This window comes from Gadus chalcogrammus, chromosome 7 (assembly GCF_026213295.1).
Source record: "Gadus chalcogrammus isolate NIFS_2021 chromosome 7, NIFS_Gcha_1.0, whole genome shotgun sequence".
NCBI classification, from domain to species: domain Eukaryota; kingdom Metazoa; phylum Chordata; class Actinopteri; order Gadiformes; family Gadidae; genus Gadus; species Gadus chalcogrammus.
Genome location: NC_079418.1, coordinates 29,978,461 through 29,994,408, shown reverse-complemented (window position 1 = coordinate 29,994,408; position 15,948 = coordinate 29,978,461). Strand labels below are relative to the sequence as shown.

The 15,948-nt window shown below is 48.9% G+C and overlaps 1 protein-coding gene across 4 annotated transcripts in view; it reads left to right on the top strand.

Moving 5' to 3' along the window:
- rxfp2a (relaxin family peptide receptor 2a) overlaps positions 1 to 15,948 on the top strand; it is a 53,507-nt gene that overhangs the window by 35,779 nt on the left and 1,780 nt on the right. For all 4 annotated transcript variants that reach the window (XM_056595061.1, XM_056595063.1, XM_056595062.1 and 1 more), the window contains 8 exons: positions 1,357 to 1,428; positions 2,670 to 2,744; positions 4,347 to 4,418; positions 5,125 to 5,196; positions 7,206 to 7,435; positions 9,954 to 10,099; positions 10,788 to 10,883; positions 14,638 to 14,806. In XM_056595061.1, coding sequence (XP_056451036.1) covers positions 1,357 to 1,428; positions 2,670 to 2,744; positions 4,347 to 4,418; positions 5,125 to 5,196; positions 7,206 to 7,435; positions 9,954 to 10,099; positions 10,788 to 10,883; positions 14,638 to 14,806 — 932 coding nt within the window. The remainder of the gene's footprint in view (positions 1 to 1,356; positions 1,429 to 2,669; positions 2,745 to 4,346; positions 4,419 to 5,124; positions 5,197 to 7,205; positions 7,436 to 9,953; positions 10,100 to 10,787; positions 10,884 to 14,637; positions 14,807 to 15,948) is intronic.

Below are 15,948 nucleotides of genomic sequence, written 5' to 3'. Positions count from 1 at the left end.
CACAGAAAACAAGGACAGAATAATGGAAACAAATAATACTTAAGGAGCAGGGCGAGGATGTGTCCGTAAAACAGTACAGAAACTAAAACGGCTCTAAACTCTTGGATGCCAATTACCGGTGTTGTTATGGTTGTGTTAGCAACCTATTACCCACTGATACAGCAATCTGGGACATTTTAAGAGGTTTTCTATCACAAAGTTCTAAGTACAAAAGTTTGATCCTATGGCGTTCCTGTTCAAAGAACTTTGTCTGTGCCTTAGATTGGCATAGGAAAGGGAACAAGAATCCTCTAGGGTTTGAGACTCTAGTGTCCCCTCTCTTGTTACTTATTTTGTACCTGGAAGTCCCTGTGGTCACTGTTTTATTAAATAGTTTGTTAGATAGACCAGTCAGCAGTCTCTGTTGCCTGTGTTCTGGGTGCCACTCGCTGGAGGCTACTGCCTGACTCAGCCAGATTTGACATCTCCATGGGGTCCTTCTCCAGAAGACCAGCGGCCTCTTGTTGGTTGCGTTTCTGATCATAATCTCACATGATGTACCGTTCAGCAGCTCAGGACGAATTGTTTCCCCCGCTAACTTGGACACACTGCCAAACGCTGATGAGTGATTTCCACACGGAGCGCTAAGGTTCAGACGTGCGGAGGAGGCTGATTGGGTTGATGTCTGTGTTTCCATTGTTCCAAACGATCCTTTCATTAGTCCCTTAAAAGACTTAGCATCATTAAGAGCGCTGACGACCACTGGTTCATGATGTGGGACTCCTTATATGGTCACTAGTTTGCTGGTTCATTAGGGTTTATTTGGTTAATTGCTTGTTTTTAATTGGCTGTAAAGTCCTTCCGGCCTCCTTTGAGATGTATTTGGATAATTCGGATCTGTAGTACGGCAGAAACCTAGGCCATTACAGGGATTAATCTTTATAGTGTAGAATCTGGGCGCTGAAACACAAATGCTCCGGGGCATTGTGTCTCTTCTAGTTTACAGAGTCTTTCTACTGTATAATCTGGGTGCTGATACACACATGTTCCGGGGTAAAGTTTCTCTTCTTATTTACTAGGTATTTCTATTGTACAATCTGGGTGCTGATACAGACATGTTCCGGGGGCACTGTTTCTCTTCTAGTTGACTCTCTACTGTAGAATCTGGGGGCTGATACAGTCTACAGACATGTTCCGAGGCAGTGTTTTGCTTCTAGTTTACTTTCTTCTGTAGAATCTGGGTGCTGAAAGACACACGATCGGCACCAGTTTTTCTCTTCTAGTGTACTGAGTCCATCTACTGTAGACTCTGGGGGCTGATACACCTATGTTCCGGGGCAGTGTCTCTGATGCAGGGCCTCTCTCTCTCTCTTCCAGGTTACTGATGGACAACAGGATTATCACCATCCCTGAGAACACCTTCCAGTCGCTATGGAAACTGGCTGAACTGTGAGTACCTCACCCACCTTTCCATCCCCGGGAACAACTTTGATACAATTAATTTAGGAACTCATTATCCGACCGAGTGGCCACCCTGGCAATGATTGGCAGCTTAGTTGGCTTTGTTAGCATAGTTGGCCCCAAATTACAATAACGGTTTTGGGAATAATTGAATTAATGGAAGAGCCGCGGGACAGCGGTACACACAATCATGTTGGTTTTGGATTAAAAATCGAATTAAATCATTTTTAATCATTTTACATAACATTTACAGTTCTTTAACGCGTCGGGTAGTTTTTCAAACTGGAGGAAAACAGTGTTTTAGGAGGTTGGCAGTGTTTTAGGAGGTTGTGAAGTCAGACCCAAGATGAGGACACTAAACCAGAAATAAGCCCATTAAGCACCTGTCAGACCTTCTGTTGCCGGCTTTAAACTACCAAGTCAAGTTTTATTTCTTCCTATATTCCTCCAGTCACACAGCCAGCCTGTTTTTATTTCTGCAACCTAACCCACGGTTATGTCGTTCTAAATCAAGGGCCTACAGGCGTAGATAGCAGAGAACTTGCACAAACCTTTCTTTCGTCCTCACTTGTTTTTCTTTCCTGTTCTCTTTCCTTCTCTCTGTGTTCCTTCTCTCCTTTTTCCTTTTTTTTATGCTTGTTTTATTGTCTGATTGTTACCTCCCTTCTCCATCCCTCCCCCCTCCCTCCCCCCTTCCCTCCCCCCTCCACCCCTCCCTCCCCACCCATCCCTCCCCACCCCTCCCTCCCCACCCCCCTCCCTCCCCCTTCCCTCCCCCCTCCATCCATCCCTCCCTCCCCCCTCCCTCAATCCCTCCCTCCCTCCATCCTTCCCTCCACCCTATCTCCCTCCCTCCCCCCCTCCCCTCCCTTTTCCATCCCCCCCTCCGTTTCTCCCCTTCCCTCCTCTCCCCCACCCTGCATCCCTCCCTCTATCCCTTCATCCCTCCCTTCATCTCCCACCTCCCTCCCTCTATCTCTCCTTCATCCCTCCCTTCATCTCCCACCTCCCTCCCTCTATCTCTCCCTCCCTCCCTTCATCCCTCCCTCCATCCCTCCCTCCTTTCACCCCCACCCATCCCATCTACATCCCTCCCCTCCTCCCTCTCCCCACCACCCCCTCCCCCCACCCCTCCCCCCTTCCCTTCTCCATCCCCCCCCTCTTCTCCCCTTCCCTCCTCCCCCCCTCCCTCCCTCCCTCCCTCCCTCCCTCTCCCTCCCCCCTTCCAGGGACCTGTCAGGGAACAGAATCCAGGACTTGCCCAAGGACACCTTTAAGAGTCTGTCCAAGACTCTACTGAAGCTGTGAGTAACTGAGGGCGGCGCGCTGGGGGGACGAGGGGGGGGGGGGGGGCTGAGGCCGCATTATGTGGGGGTTACATGTGCTCTTGAGAGGGGTGAGGTATGAAGCACAACCCTTGGCTGCTGAGGATAAGAGCCCAGCCCCGGTGAGGTTGCCATGGTTTGAGATTCAAACGAACGGGACCTCGTCAGAGACCTCATGGAAGGCGAGCGACACAACGGAGAGAAGGAGCGTGCCAGCTCCTTCGAATCGAGGACTTAATGGATCCTTTGATCCGTGTCTTTGTGTGCGGAGGACGGTCCGTCTGTCTGAATTTGCTGTTTGATGTGAGGGCACCATCGCATAGGAGCCACTTGTTTAGTTTCTCTTGATTTTATTGAAATCAAGACATTTATATGAAAGGTTTAGGAAGGAGGTGCATATTTAATAGCACATGTTTTTTTTTTTCCGTTGTGGAGCCAATGGAAGTGATTAATGGAGGGACTGCTTCTCCAACCAAAGAAATTGGTTTCAATATTTATACGATTCAGTTTTATTGTTGTTGTTTAGAGGCTAAATTATTCTACTCTTTGAGCTCAAATTCTAAAACCATAGTTACGACCCTAGCCAACTTTGTTATATTAACTAGTACAAACGTTGCGCTATATAAGCGATGTTATATATTTAATGCGCTACACATGGTTGCATTGTACAATAAGGGTCTGAGAAGTTTATCCCTCACCTGGATGTAGACTTCAACATCGACCACCGCCCGGTCGGCGCTCCACATGCCAACACAAAGCCTCAGGAAGGGCACTTTTATGTCCCACAGAGAAGCCAGAGAGTAAGGAGCAGAGCAGAACATTCGCAAACAACTTGGCAGTGACCGGCAAAAGCAGGATTTGGCCTTTAAAGTCTGGTCTTATTATTAGTGACAACATGGCCTGAATGACTATGTTCAAGTACCCAGCCATAGGACAGACTGTACCTTCAAAACGAAAACAAACAACTACTTTGGCTTCACTGCCCCTCATTTTTATTTATTTTATTTTCTGTTTCATATCAAAGACAAAAAAAAAACGAGACAGGACCCAACAAAAACAACAAAGTAGAGGAAGAAGAAACGCTGCCAGATAAATAAATAGTGCAACTTATTTCAAGATGTCACAAGGTCGGGTATCACTAGGATACAGGTAAACTCTGAATAAATAGTACAACCTATTTCAAGATGTCACAAGGTTGGGTATCACTACACAATATTACAAACAATTAAATATAATCACAATTATTTATCTTTGAGGTGGTCATCAAACGGGCCCCATATGTTCAGAAATCTGTCGGGTGCTTTGGATTCGTAGAAGCGTATTCTGTCCATCTGTACGACTGAGATAATTACTTTGAGCCTTTCGTTTATTAACCAGAACGGAAAAACGTGTGCCATTAAAAAAAAAAAACACATTCAGCAAACTGTCAACATTTGTTGTGTCCCTTGAGTGACCCAGACGTTTTTGAGCTTTGTGTGTGGATTGAAGGGTTGGATGACAGGTGGCTGTAAGGAAGCGCTCTCCTCCGTGTTCTGCATTCAGCTCCTGCTTCAGGTTTCTTATCCTCTCACTTGTTCACAGAAATATTTCCCACAATCCACGTCTCCACATTAATCCCGACCTCTTCAGGCACCTGACCCATCTGGGATCTCTGTGAGTATACAGGCACACATTGGACATGCACGCGCACACACTTACACACACGTGCACGCACTCAAACGCACACAGACATGCACGTACACACATATACGCGCACAGTACACTCAAATGCATACACCCTTACACATGCGCACACACATACATACACACGCCCGCACACACTCAAACTTTATAATTTTACCTCTTACACTTTATTTGTTTCCAGCTATTGGACATTTGTTCAGATTGTTTACTCCAATAGACTTTACAATGTCGAACTATGTTCGAATTTTAAAACTTGATTTAAGAGATGCCAACAATTCAATCACTTTGCACTACAGCGCTCACCACTGCAGGAAATGCATTCTCTGCTTATCTGCTTCTGCTTCCTACCAAAAGTTAAGTGTTACGTTGATTCATTTCCTCTGCCAATCTCTCATATCTACTGCCTACCCGTTGCATCTTATGAAAATATATTAGACTTTATGTTGATTCAGGCGGCAAAAGGTAAGTTCCTAGTGGAAGATACATTTTTATTCTGAAAACTCATTCACTCACTCACCCAGTCACTCACTCACTCACTCACTCACCCACTCACCCACTCACCCACTCACTCACTCACCCACTCACCCGCTCACTCACTCGCTCGCTCACTCACTCACTCATCACATCCAGGTAGATGGTTCTTTCACCAAATTATATGTTGTGTTGTTCTTTTAAGGGCACTTGAAGGGATTGAGATTCCTGACGTCCAGACCAAGATGTTTCTTCCAATGGGAAACCTCTCCCATATGTATGTATCCCTACCACCTTGTTGCTACCTTCACCAGCCCTCTCTGAATGTAATTGTATGCTGGTACAACACTGCTGCTTATTCATCTTGCAAAATAGGCCGCCTTGGTTGCCAGTCGACATAGGCACATTTTCCACGAATCATATTCTTCTCCAAAACAATTAGTTGAAATAAGTGAAAGCAGGTAAACTCTCCGTGGAAGAAAAATTAAATATCGATTTGACGCTGAAATAACTCAGACAAACAAAGACTAACCAAACCGCAGAGTCCTTATCCTTAGTTTCAGAACATTTCATTTAACAACACTTATTTAAACGCGACTGGCGGCAAATGAGTGCTCTGTATGTCCGGCCATGAAGGATCGTTCCAATGGGGTGAGAATAGCGTCCTTTCTTCATTTTCACCCAACCCCTTTACATCATAAGTGGGTATGGGAATCAGCGCAGATGGAAATAAAATCGAGACGTTGTGGATGCAGACGAGATTAGTCACGTTTCAGACATCCCGGTAGACCAAACCGAAGAACGTCTCAGTACCAACAGCTGTCAGGCCTCTGGCGGTCGCGGAAGAGAAAGCTCAGAGTTTGCCAATCAATTTAGCAGATTATGAAGTGATAACTAAGTACTGGAAGTAAATCAGTTGGTAGCTTCTGTACATAGCTTACTGCAGTTCAGTCAAGGACAAAACGCGAAATAATATGTGTCTGCCGTCCAACGATAGTTTATGGTTGATTATCGTTCTCTCGTGGTATATTCCATCAAACTTTCATACGGGCTTGGTTAATTTAGTGCTTTGTCTAAATCTTTCATGCAATCGCCTCACAGCGTTTTTTGCGGTTTGCGAAGACGGTTTATTGCTGACGTTGTGATGTGTCGTGATGTAAATCAGTGATGTTTGTTGCCCAACTCATCCCTCTCTAGCGCGATACTCGCCTTCTGAAACTGCGTTGGCGATCCATCCGTTCATCTTCATGTGTAAGATGATCACTGCGTTTTAGACAGAGGGGTAATTTAAGATTCTTTCATTTAGCCTCTCAGTCTCTGAGTCTGTGAGAGTGCTCAGTGGCCTGTCAACACAGAATCGAAAATTTTGGGTTTGTTCATTGATGGATAAATAATACCGAGACAGGGCAATTCATCTGCGCTTACTTGTGTCAGACAAACAAAGACACATCGACCGCCCAGTTTCGAAACTCGCCTACACAGCGAGGAGAGTTGAACAAAATAAAAGCAGATTTACATCTCGACCTGAACGGTATCAACACGTATTTCGGGATCTTAAAGTGAGTGTTTATATTTTTATCAACATTCCTCTACTGTTTTACTTTACCAATGCTTCATCCCTCCCTCCCTCCTTCCCTCCCTCCCTCCCTCCCTCCCTCCCTCCCTCCCTCCTTCCCTCCCTCCCTCCCTCCTTCCCTCCCTCCCTCCCACTTCCTTCCCTCCCTCCCCCTTCCCTCCGTCCTCCCTCCCTCCCTCTTCCCTCCCTCCCCCTTCCCTCCCCCTTCCCTCCCTCCCTCCCCTTCCCCCCCTCCATCCCTCTCTCTTCCTTCCCTCCCTACCTTGCTCTCTCATCCCTCTCCTCTTCCTTCCCTCCCTCCCTACCTTGCTCTCTCATCCCTCCCTCTCCCCTCCCTCCCTCCTCCCTCCCTCCCTCCTTCTTCCTTCCTTCCCTCCCTCCCCCTTCCCTCCCTCCCTCTCCCTCCTTCCCTCTTCCTTCCCTCCCTCTCCCTCCCTCCCTCCTTCTTCCTTCCTTCCTTCCCTCCCTCTTCCCTCCCTCCGTCCTCCCTCCCTCTTCCCTCCCTCCCTCCCTCCCTCTTCCTTCCCTCCCTCCCTCTTCCCTCCCTCCCTCCCTCCTTCCCTCTTCATTCCCTCTCTCTCTCCCTCTTCCTTCCCTCCCTCCCTCCCTCCCCCTTCCCTCCCTCCCTCCCTCCCTCCCCCTTCCCTCCCTCCCTCCCCCTTCCCTCCCTCTTCCTTCCCTCCCTCCCTCCCCCTTCCCTCCCTCCCTAGCTACTTCAAGAGCTTCCAGTACTGCTCGTATGCGCCTCACGTCCGCTCCTGCAAGCCCAACACGGACGGCATCTCCTCCTTCGAGGACCTGCTGGCCAACCTGGTGCTGCGGGTCTCCGTGTGGGTCATGGCCTTCATCACCTGCTTCGGCAACCTCTTCGTCATCGGCATGCGGTCGCTGATCCGGGCCGAGAACAACCTCCACGCCGCGTGCATCAAAGTGCTCTGCTGTGGGTTTGTACCGGACGCCGCGGAGCCTTCAGAGCGTCTGTGACGGGGTGATTGTGTGAGAGTGAGCGTGTTGAAACAGCTGAGTTTCCCCCTTCCCCCTTTTTCGCCCCCACAGCTTGCGTCTGCTTCCATGCAAGATGTAGTCAACCTCAACGTCACACCAAACCCAGTGGCATTTTCCTTTTTCTTTTTGTGTGCCCGTTGGAGCGCCCGTCGACTCACCGGCTAGAGCGTGTACCATTAAGGCTCGGTCCTGATCGCAGCGACCCGGGTTCGATTCTGTGGTCCTTTGCTGCATGTCCTCCCTCTCTCTCTCCCAAACCCTCCTGTCTATCTCACTCTATCATAAAGCATAAAAATGCAAAATAAAAAAAAAGGCTGAGGTTCCCCTACCCCTTTTCACCTCCACACTTTTTAGCTTGCGTCTGCTTCCACACACCTTGTTGTCAACGTCACGCCACACTAAAGGTGCTTGCACACCGCCGCGTGGCAACCGCCCTGATAACCCGCCCGCTGCTGAGCGGTAGGGCCAAATCTGTGCGCGTTCACGTGGGCGGTGAACCGCTTCCTGGTCTACAGCCGCTGTTGTAACCGCCTCCCCTCTGCCGCCCTTCCCTCATTGAAATGAATGGCGGCGGCGGTGTGAGAGCAGCTTAAGTGGTTCACAGCAGTTCCCTCGTGCTTTGTGAAGCACTTTCCTCTTTACATTTTCTTAACAGAAGAAAATGTATCCCTCATCACTACAGCCTTATGCATATAGCTTATATGCAGCGGTCTCCAACGACCCCAGATGACCCCACAGTTCGGAGACTGGTATAAGTTTCGACCCTCCTGCAACTTGAGATAGACGAGGCAGACCATGAGTTCAAACCAAGTGCTGTTTCTGTGCAAGCAAAAAGCAGTGAAGAACATAGAGTACCAGACAATGTCAAAACATACACGTAACCCTGGCCTGATTGACAGCTGCGCGGCAGCCAGGTGAGAGGTGGACCCGACGGCGCGAGACGCTGGCAGCGTTTTGATCAGTCCTGACAGGCCAACCTCCCTTCTGTCACACTGCTCCAGAGGGTTACAGAGAGAATCGCAGACCAGGGGAAGACTTCCACCACTGCTCTAGAGTCTGCTGAGACCCCAACACTATCGTCTGTATGCTGAGTCCCCAACACTATCGTCTGTATACTGAGACCCCAACACTATCGTCTGTATGCTGAGACCCCAACACTATCGTCTGTATGCTGAGACCCCAACACTATCGTCTGTATGCTGAGACCCCAACACTATCGTCTGTATGCTGAGACCCCAACACTACACTCTGTTTACTACTGAGACCCCAACACTATCGTCTGTATGCTGAGACCCCAACACGATCGTCTGTATGCTGAGACCCCAACACTACACTCTGTTTACTACTGAGACCCCAACACTATCGTCTGTATGCTGAGACCCCAACACTACACTCTGTTTACTACTGAGACCCCAACACTACACTCTGTTTACTACTGAGACCCCAACACTACACTCTGTTTACTACTGAGACCCCAACACTACACTCTGTTTACTACTGAGACCCCAACACTGCAGTCTGTTTACTACTGAGACCCCAACACTACACTCTGTTTACTACTGAGACCCCAACACTAGTCTGTTTACTACTGAGACCCCAACACTACACTCTGTTTACTACTGAGACCCCAACACTACACTCTGTTTACTACTGAGACCCCAACACTACACTCTGTTTACTACTGAGACCCCAACACTACACTCTGTTTACTACTGAGACCCCAACACTGCAGTCTGTTTACTACTGAGACCCCAACACTACACTCTGATTACTACTGAGACCCCAACTCTACACTCTGTTTACTACTGAGACCCCAACACTGCAGTCTGTTTACTACTGAGACCCCAACACTACACTCTGTTTACTACTGAGACCCCAACACTACACTCTGTTTACTACTGAGACCCCAACACTACAGTCTGTTTGCTACTGCTGGGATCTTTCATTCTGTTTTGTAGGTATGTGTGGATGTGTGTTAGTGTAGTGTGTGTGTGTGTGTGTGTGTGTGTGTGTGTGTGTGTGTGTGTGTGTGTGTGTGTGTGTGTGTGTGTGTGTGTGTGTGTGTGTGTGTGTGTGTGTGTGTGTGTGTGTGTGTGTGTGTGTTAGTGTAGTGTGTGTGTGTTAGTGTAGTGTGCGCGTGTGTTGCTCAGTGAAATTTAAAAAGTGTTAAAGGATCAGAATTTCACCCCTGGGTGCTTCTCCCCTTCCCTATCTCTCGCTACACACACACACACACACACACACACACACACACACACACACACACACACACACACACACACACACCTAGTGTGTGCTTACAAGCACGCACACGCCCACGCCTGCACATACACACAGACACACTCACACACATTCACACACACACACACACAGCACTTTGTGCGCTCCTGAAGGCCTATGGCCCCCCCTGCACGGCGGCAGCAGTTGACAGTGTGTGGCGTGCTGTCTTCCAGGTGCCGACTGCCTGATGGGCGTGTACCTGTTCTTCGTGGGCGTGTTCGACGTGAAGTTCCGCGGAGAGTACAACCGCAACGCGCAGGTGTGGATGGAGAGTGTGGAGTGCAGGACCATGGGCTTCCTGGCCATGCTCTCCTCGGAGGTGACCCCCCCCCCCCCCCCCCCCCGTCACGTGCATGGGGCGCGTGTACATGCACGCGCACACACCCATGTTCACCCGCACCCACATGCAAGCATTCGTAGGCGCACTTTCACTCACTCACTCGATCGCACACTCACTCACATACACTCGTTCACACGCACGTGTTCACACACACACACCTACACGAACGCATCGCTCACTCTCAATACCTCACTCACACACGTGCACACACATACACACACGTGCACAACCATATATGCACGCACGCGCGCATGCTTAGCCACATGCTCACACACACACACACACACACACACACACACACACACACACACACACACACACACACACACCTAAACAAAAGCATTCGTAGGCGCACTTTCACTACCTTACTCACACACATACACACACACAAACACACCCATGCCCACATACGCTCAGAACAGAATGAATAATTACGTGGTGAATGCACTTCTATTTTACTACAACAATGGCCTTAGGAGGCTTCCGGTATCTTAAAATCAATCATATTGTGCCCCAGACAAAAGTCTAATCAGATTTTTTTAATAAAAAGATGCTTCACATATCTTCATAGGAATGAATTAATCAATATTGTGCCCCAGACAAAAGTTGGATCAGATTTTTTTCATAAAAAGTAAAAACAAAGGGTTGTTTTTCGCCGCTCCTTCAGGTGTCCGTTCTCCTCTTGACGTACCTGACCCTGGAGAAGTTCCTGGTGATCGTCTTCCCGTTCAGCAACCTCCGACCCTCCAAGCTGCAGACTGTGGTGAGCATGGCGGTTAACTCTGTAGAGAGCTTAACCTTTATTTTTCCAGATAAAACAACAAAGAACAATAACTTATTTTAAATGTGGATCTGGTCCAAGAGGCCCCAACAGGAGTAAAGTTACAATTAACAAATACACAAATGAAGGAATGTGTGTGTGCGTGGACGCACACACGGCACTGAGAGCCACTCGGCCAGGGCTGGATTATTCGGCGCTCAGTAGCGACCGTGGAACAAATCAGACCAACCCGGCTGTAGATGAGTGGTCCTTTAAAGAGCCACTCATCTACAGCTGGGTTGTTCTGCGGTCCGTACAGAGCCTAGAGAGGATATTAAATACGGCGATGCAGCTCTGCGGCCCGCGGGGTAGCAGTTCATCTTGTGGCTGTCCTCGAGCCCAGACACTTAGAGAGCGCTTATCCTTCCAGACGCCTCGGCTGGGGCATCGCTCTCGTTGAGTCATCTGGTCAGATCACTGAATTAGAGGGACTAGTGGAGATCGAGATGGGTTCCCCTCATGTTTCAGGGGTACTCAGGGACACTGCGCTGCTTTTCCGTCGTTTAAAGAGATGATGGAGCTTTTGGCGAACATGATATGGACACCGTAGGATTTAGGGGTTTTCTACTAAAGTTTAAGGGAAACAATGAATGATGAATGAATGAATTTATTTATTTATTTATTTATTTATTTTCTATTTGTCGTAACCAAAATGTAGGGGCAAAAGAATCAGTTTATATCAAGCCACCCCTGCTCACATTTTTAAAAGTAACAAACAAATGTCATGCATACGGTGTGTTTGCATATACATGCATACACTTGGCAAAATATTTACATGCATGCATAAACTCTATCTGATTCAACTGTTGCATTGGCATTAGGGACAGTTATGTCTTCAGTAGGGACAGATGAGGACACTTCCAGTTGTATTTACAGAGCCAGTGTTTACGATTAAGGCTGTTTTTATGATGTATAGTCGAGGCTTTAAAGTGACACTGTTATAGACATGGGCCAGTCCATTTCCAGGGCAAACACTGGATTCGGATTGGCGGTGTGGTTATGAACATCTTTTCTGACGTACGGGTCTTATCTTTTTCAAACTTGCACATTTTTGTTCTGACCATGTGGGACAAGTCATTAAACCCCTAGTGACGCTCTGGACGTGTTCTTCTCGGTGTAAACGAGAACGACACGAGTTACACAGTTCAGTAAACATCTTAATTGCATGGACCTTCCGAGTAGCTGAATAAATAGGCTACGTAATTATTAGTGTCATATTTTGTATTCATATTTCAGCCGCATGTCACAATTTACCGACCGATGGGGAACCTCAATGATCCAGAACATATGGGTAATTAATTAATGTGTAATCAATCAAAATCCATTCAATGCCTTTTAGTTTTAGCCCTCCTCATTGGGGAGAAATATTCAGGCCCAAGCTGCTTATCAGATCTGAAGCGTTCCCTTTGGGTTAGTTCCATTACCCAGACAATTCAATCTGCTTACTCAGTGCTTCGGTGTAGCCTATCTGGACCAGCTCAGCAGAGGAAAAGGTTTCATAAAATAACCGCAGTAGTAAGCATTATTGTATATCATTAGCATAAGGGTTAGGGTAAGGGTTGATGTATACATTTATAAATGAATGCTTTAGTTAACATGAACACCCATACCTTTGTAGCTACCCCACCAAATGGCCTGACAACTTTTGATAACCCTTAGTCAACTGTTTATTACATTTGAGAGTTTGAGAATGAAAACCTATATGAATTTTATGAGCTCTTCACACAAGCATTCACTTAGATGCCCACTCAAAGTCGAGGTTGCGGTATAAAGAGCCAACGCCACGGAGATCCAGCTATTTCCAGATCAAAGTATTTCTCTTCCCGTAATTCCCATTGGCAATCAGCCGGGTGTGCCACTCACTTTTACCCAGAGAGTGTCTGGGAAGAGTTCCAAGCAAGCAATCACAATTTGGGGAGATGGGCAGTATACCCCCGGACCGGTCGAATCCGTCTACGTCCAACGGACGCCTTGACCGGTGTGTTTTTAAGACGCCGCCCGCGTTGCCGTTCACGCTGGAGCGAACACGTTGTCTGCGCTCAGTCACACGACGAGGTGATGCAGATGACGTTGTAGATGATGTTTGCGTCACCTTGAGGCGCCGTCCCTCCGACCATCAGACATCAAACTGCCCCAGACGCCCGAGGACACACCGGGCTGCGGAGCACTGCGGTCTGGATGTTTATGATGAGCTGTTTGGTCATACAGCGGAGGCGGGTGAGTGATTAAAAAATAGAGGTGCTCCCATTGGACGATTCAGAGGTGTGTTGACGCGAGGGAGTTGTGCACCGCGTGGGCAATTATCCACACCTTTGGGGGTTGTTTGTCGCGTGAACATTACAGGAGACTGGAGATCCGGTTTCTTATTTGGAGCCGGTGCAAATGTTTACAGAAACAGCCTAAAAACACTTTTGAGATCTTTATGCCAAATGCCCAAACACCATGACAAATATACTATGGGCTTAGAAAACAGCTCAATAAATAGTTTGTTTTAATGAAAAAAAAAATAGATTGGAACAATGTAGATGCCCCCTGATCCTCTTTAGTGAAAGGAGGGGGTTTATGTGAGATGGCAGTGTGTCCGCTTGCCCTTCGAGTCGGGACCGACTGAGAGGGTTGCGTCGGGCCAAGGGAACGAAAGGCTCTTGAGCTTCAATGAGAAGCACCCCACGGTGAAGTGATTCAGGGTGATACTCGCTCTGTCCGAGGTCTGGCAAATGTTTGTCGTAATCTGCTACGGGTTTTTGCCAACTGGAAGTCGCGATAAAAAAAACAACGGGATTGACACTGATTTTGGCCTCTTAACACAGCGGGACATTGTGTTAAATCATGCGTTTCCATTCGGGCAAATATGCTTTGCGACTTTTCCCTCAAGCGGCTAATTAAAAAAGTATAATGTTGTGTGATTCACTGCGATGGCTTTTTAACAACGTCCCTGTGTGCCCCTCTACCCCCCTATGTCCCCATGTTACCCCCTGTTACCCCCTGTTACCCCCTGTGTCCCCCTCTACCCCCCTATGTCCCCCTGTGTCCCCCTCTACCCCCCTATGTCCCCTTGTTACCCCCTGTTACCCCCTGTGTCCCCCTGTGTCCCCCTGTTACCCCTTATTACCCCCTGTGTCCCCCTGTTACCCCTTATTACCCCCTATGTCCCCCTGTGTCCCCCTGTTACCCTCTGTGTCCCCCTGTTACCCCCTGTGTCCCCCTGTTACCCCCTGTGTCCCCCTGTCTTCCCCTGTTACCCCCTGTTACCCCCTCTGTCCCCCTGTTACCCCCTGTTACCCTCTGTGTCCCCTGTTACCCCCTATGTCCCCCTGTGTCCCCCTGTTACCCCCTATGTCCCCCTGTGTCCCGCTGTTACCCCCTATGTCCCCCTATGTCCCCCTGTTACCCCCTGTGTCCCCCTGTTACCCCCCGTGTCCCCCTGTTACCCCCTGTTACCCTCTGTGTCCCCCTGTTACCCCCTATGTCCCCCTGTGTCCCCCTGTTACCCTCTGTGTCCCCCTGTTACCCCCTGTGTCCCCCTGTTACCCCCTGTGTCCCCCTGTTACCCCCTGTGTCCCCCTGTTACCCCCTATGTCCCCCTGTTGCCCCCTATGTCCCCCTGTTACCCTCTGTGTCCCCCTGTTACCCCCTGTTGCCCCCTATGTCCCCCTGTGTCCCCCTGGTACGTCCCGTGTCCCCCTCCCCCCTGCAGACGATGCTGTCCTCCATCTGGCTGGTGGGCTTCCTCATCGCCGTGGCGCCCCTCATGAACGAGGACGTCTTCGGGAACTACTACGGCCGCAACGGCGTCTGCTTCCCTCTGCACTCGGACCGGCAGGAGAAGCCCATGGCCAAGGGCTACTCCACGGTCATCTTCCTAGGTACCCCGAGGAGCCCGTTCTGGGGTTTTAAAAGGGTCGGCTTGAAGGGGACCTATTATGCTTTTTCGACCTTTATGACCTATAAACGTTGTTATAATGATTGATAGTCATGTTTAACCATACTAAAGTGTCAAATAAGGACGTACATGCATTTCGGCGTATTCCCTGCTGACAGTCTGGGGTGGCTGACTGTGCAGAGCGCTAAACACTCGGGACAACGTTTGCGATTCACTTGTTCACATTTCCGGGAAAACATCTACGTAGAGGCACTCCTGCCGCGCCCCCATATACCTGGTTCAATCTGCCCGCGCGCGCGCTTCAAGGAAGGTAACCAATCACAACGGAGTTGGGTTGGCAGGAGGGGGCGGAGAAGGACGAAACGGAGCGTTGACAGAGAAGCCTGAAAGCGCCCAGATGAGAGGAAGAGTTTCCCGAAAATCTACATCGGTTTTTGTGTATGGTTAAACATGACTATCAATCATTATAACAACGTTTATAGGTCATAAAAGTCGAAAAAGCATAATAGGTCCCCTTTAAAGGGTGTCCTACGGTGTACGTTCGATGTTTCCCTGCAGATGCTTTGTGTAGCAGAGTCATTTGCCACACTCGCCCTCGGTGACTTTACCTGGGAGGTATATGGCTCAGGAGGTAGAGCGGGTTCGCTGGTAGCCCTAAGGATGCTAGTTTGAGTATCCGAGGGTCGAGGTGTCCCTGAACAAGACACCTCCCCCTAACTCCTCCTGGCGAGCCGGCTGTCGCCTTGCGTGCTGAAAGTGTGCACGAACGGGTGAATGTCAGGCAATTTTGTAACGTGCTTTGAGTCGCCACTGGTTAAGAAAGCACTATGTAAATCTAGTCCATTTAGCATCCTCGAGATTTGACTGAAGTAGTTGAAGCCTCAGCAAACAGGAGGACGTCTTCCATTATAAAATGCAAATCCATTAAAAAAAAAACGGAGCGATTCCCAGCAAATATGATATCTTTAGTTGTACGTCGTATCTGACTCCAGAACAGCTTCCTCAGCGGGCTTCTGTTTATCTCCCAAACTTCACTGGGTGTTCTCCTCGCTGCGCTTCGTAGCCGTCACATCACAGGCAGCGCGGGCTAGCCAGTGGCAGCCACCCACAGCCCGTCGTAACAGC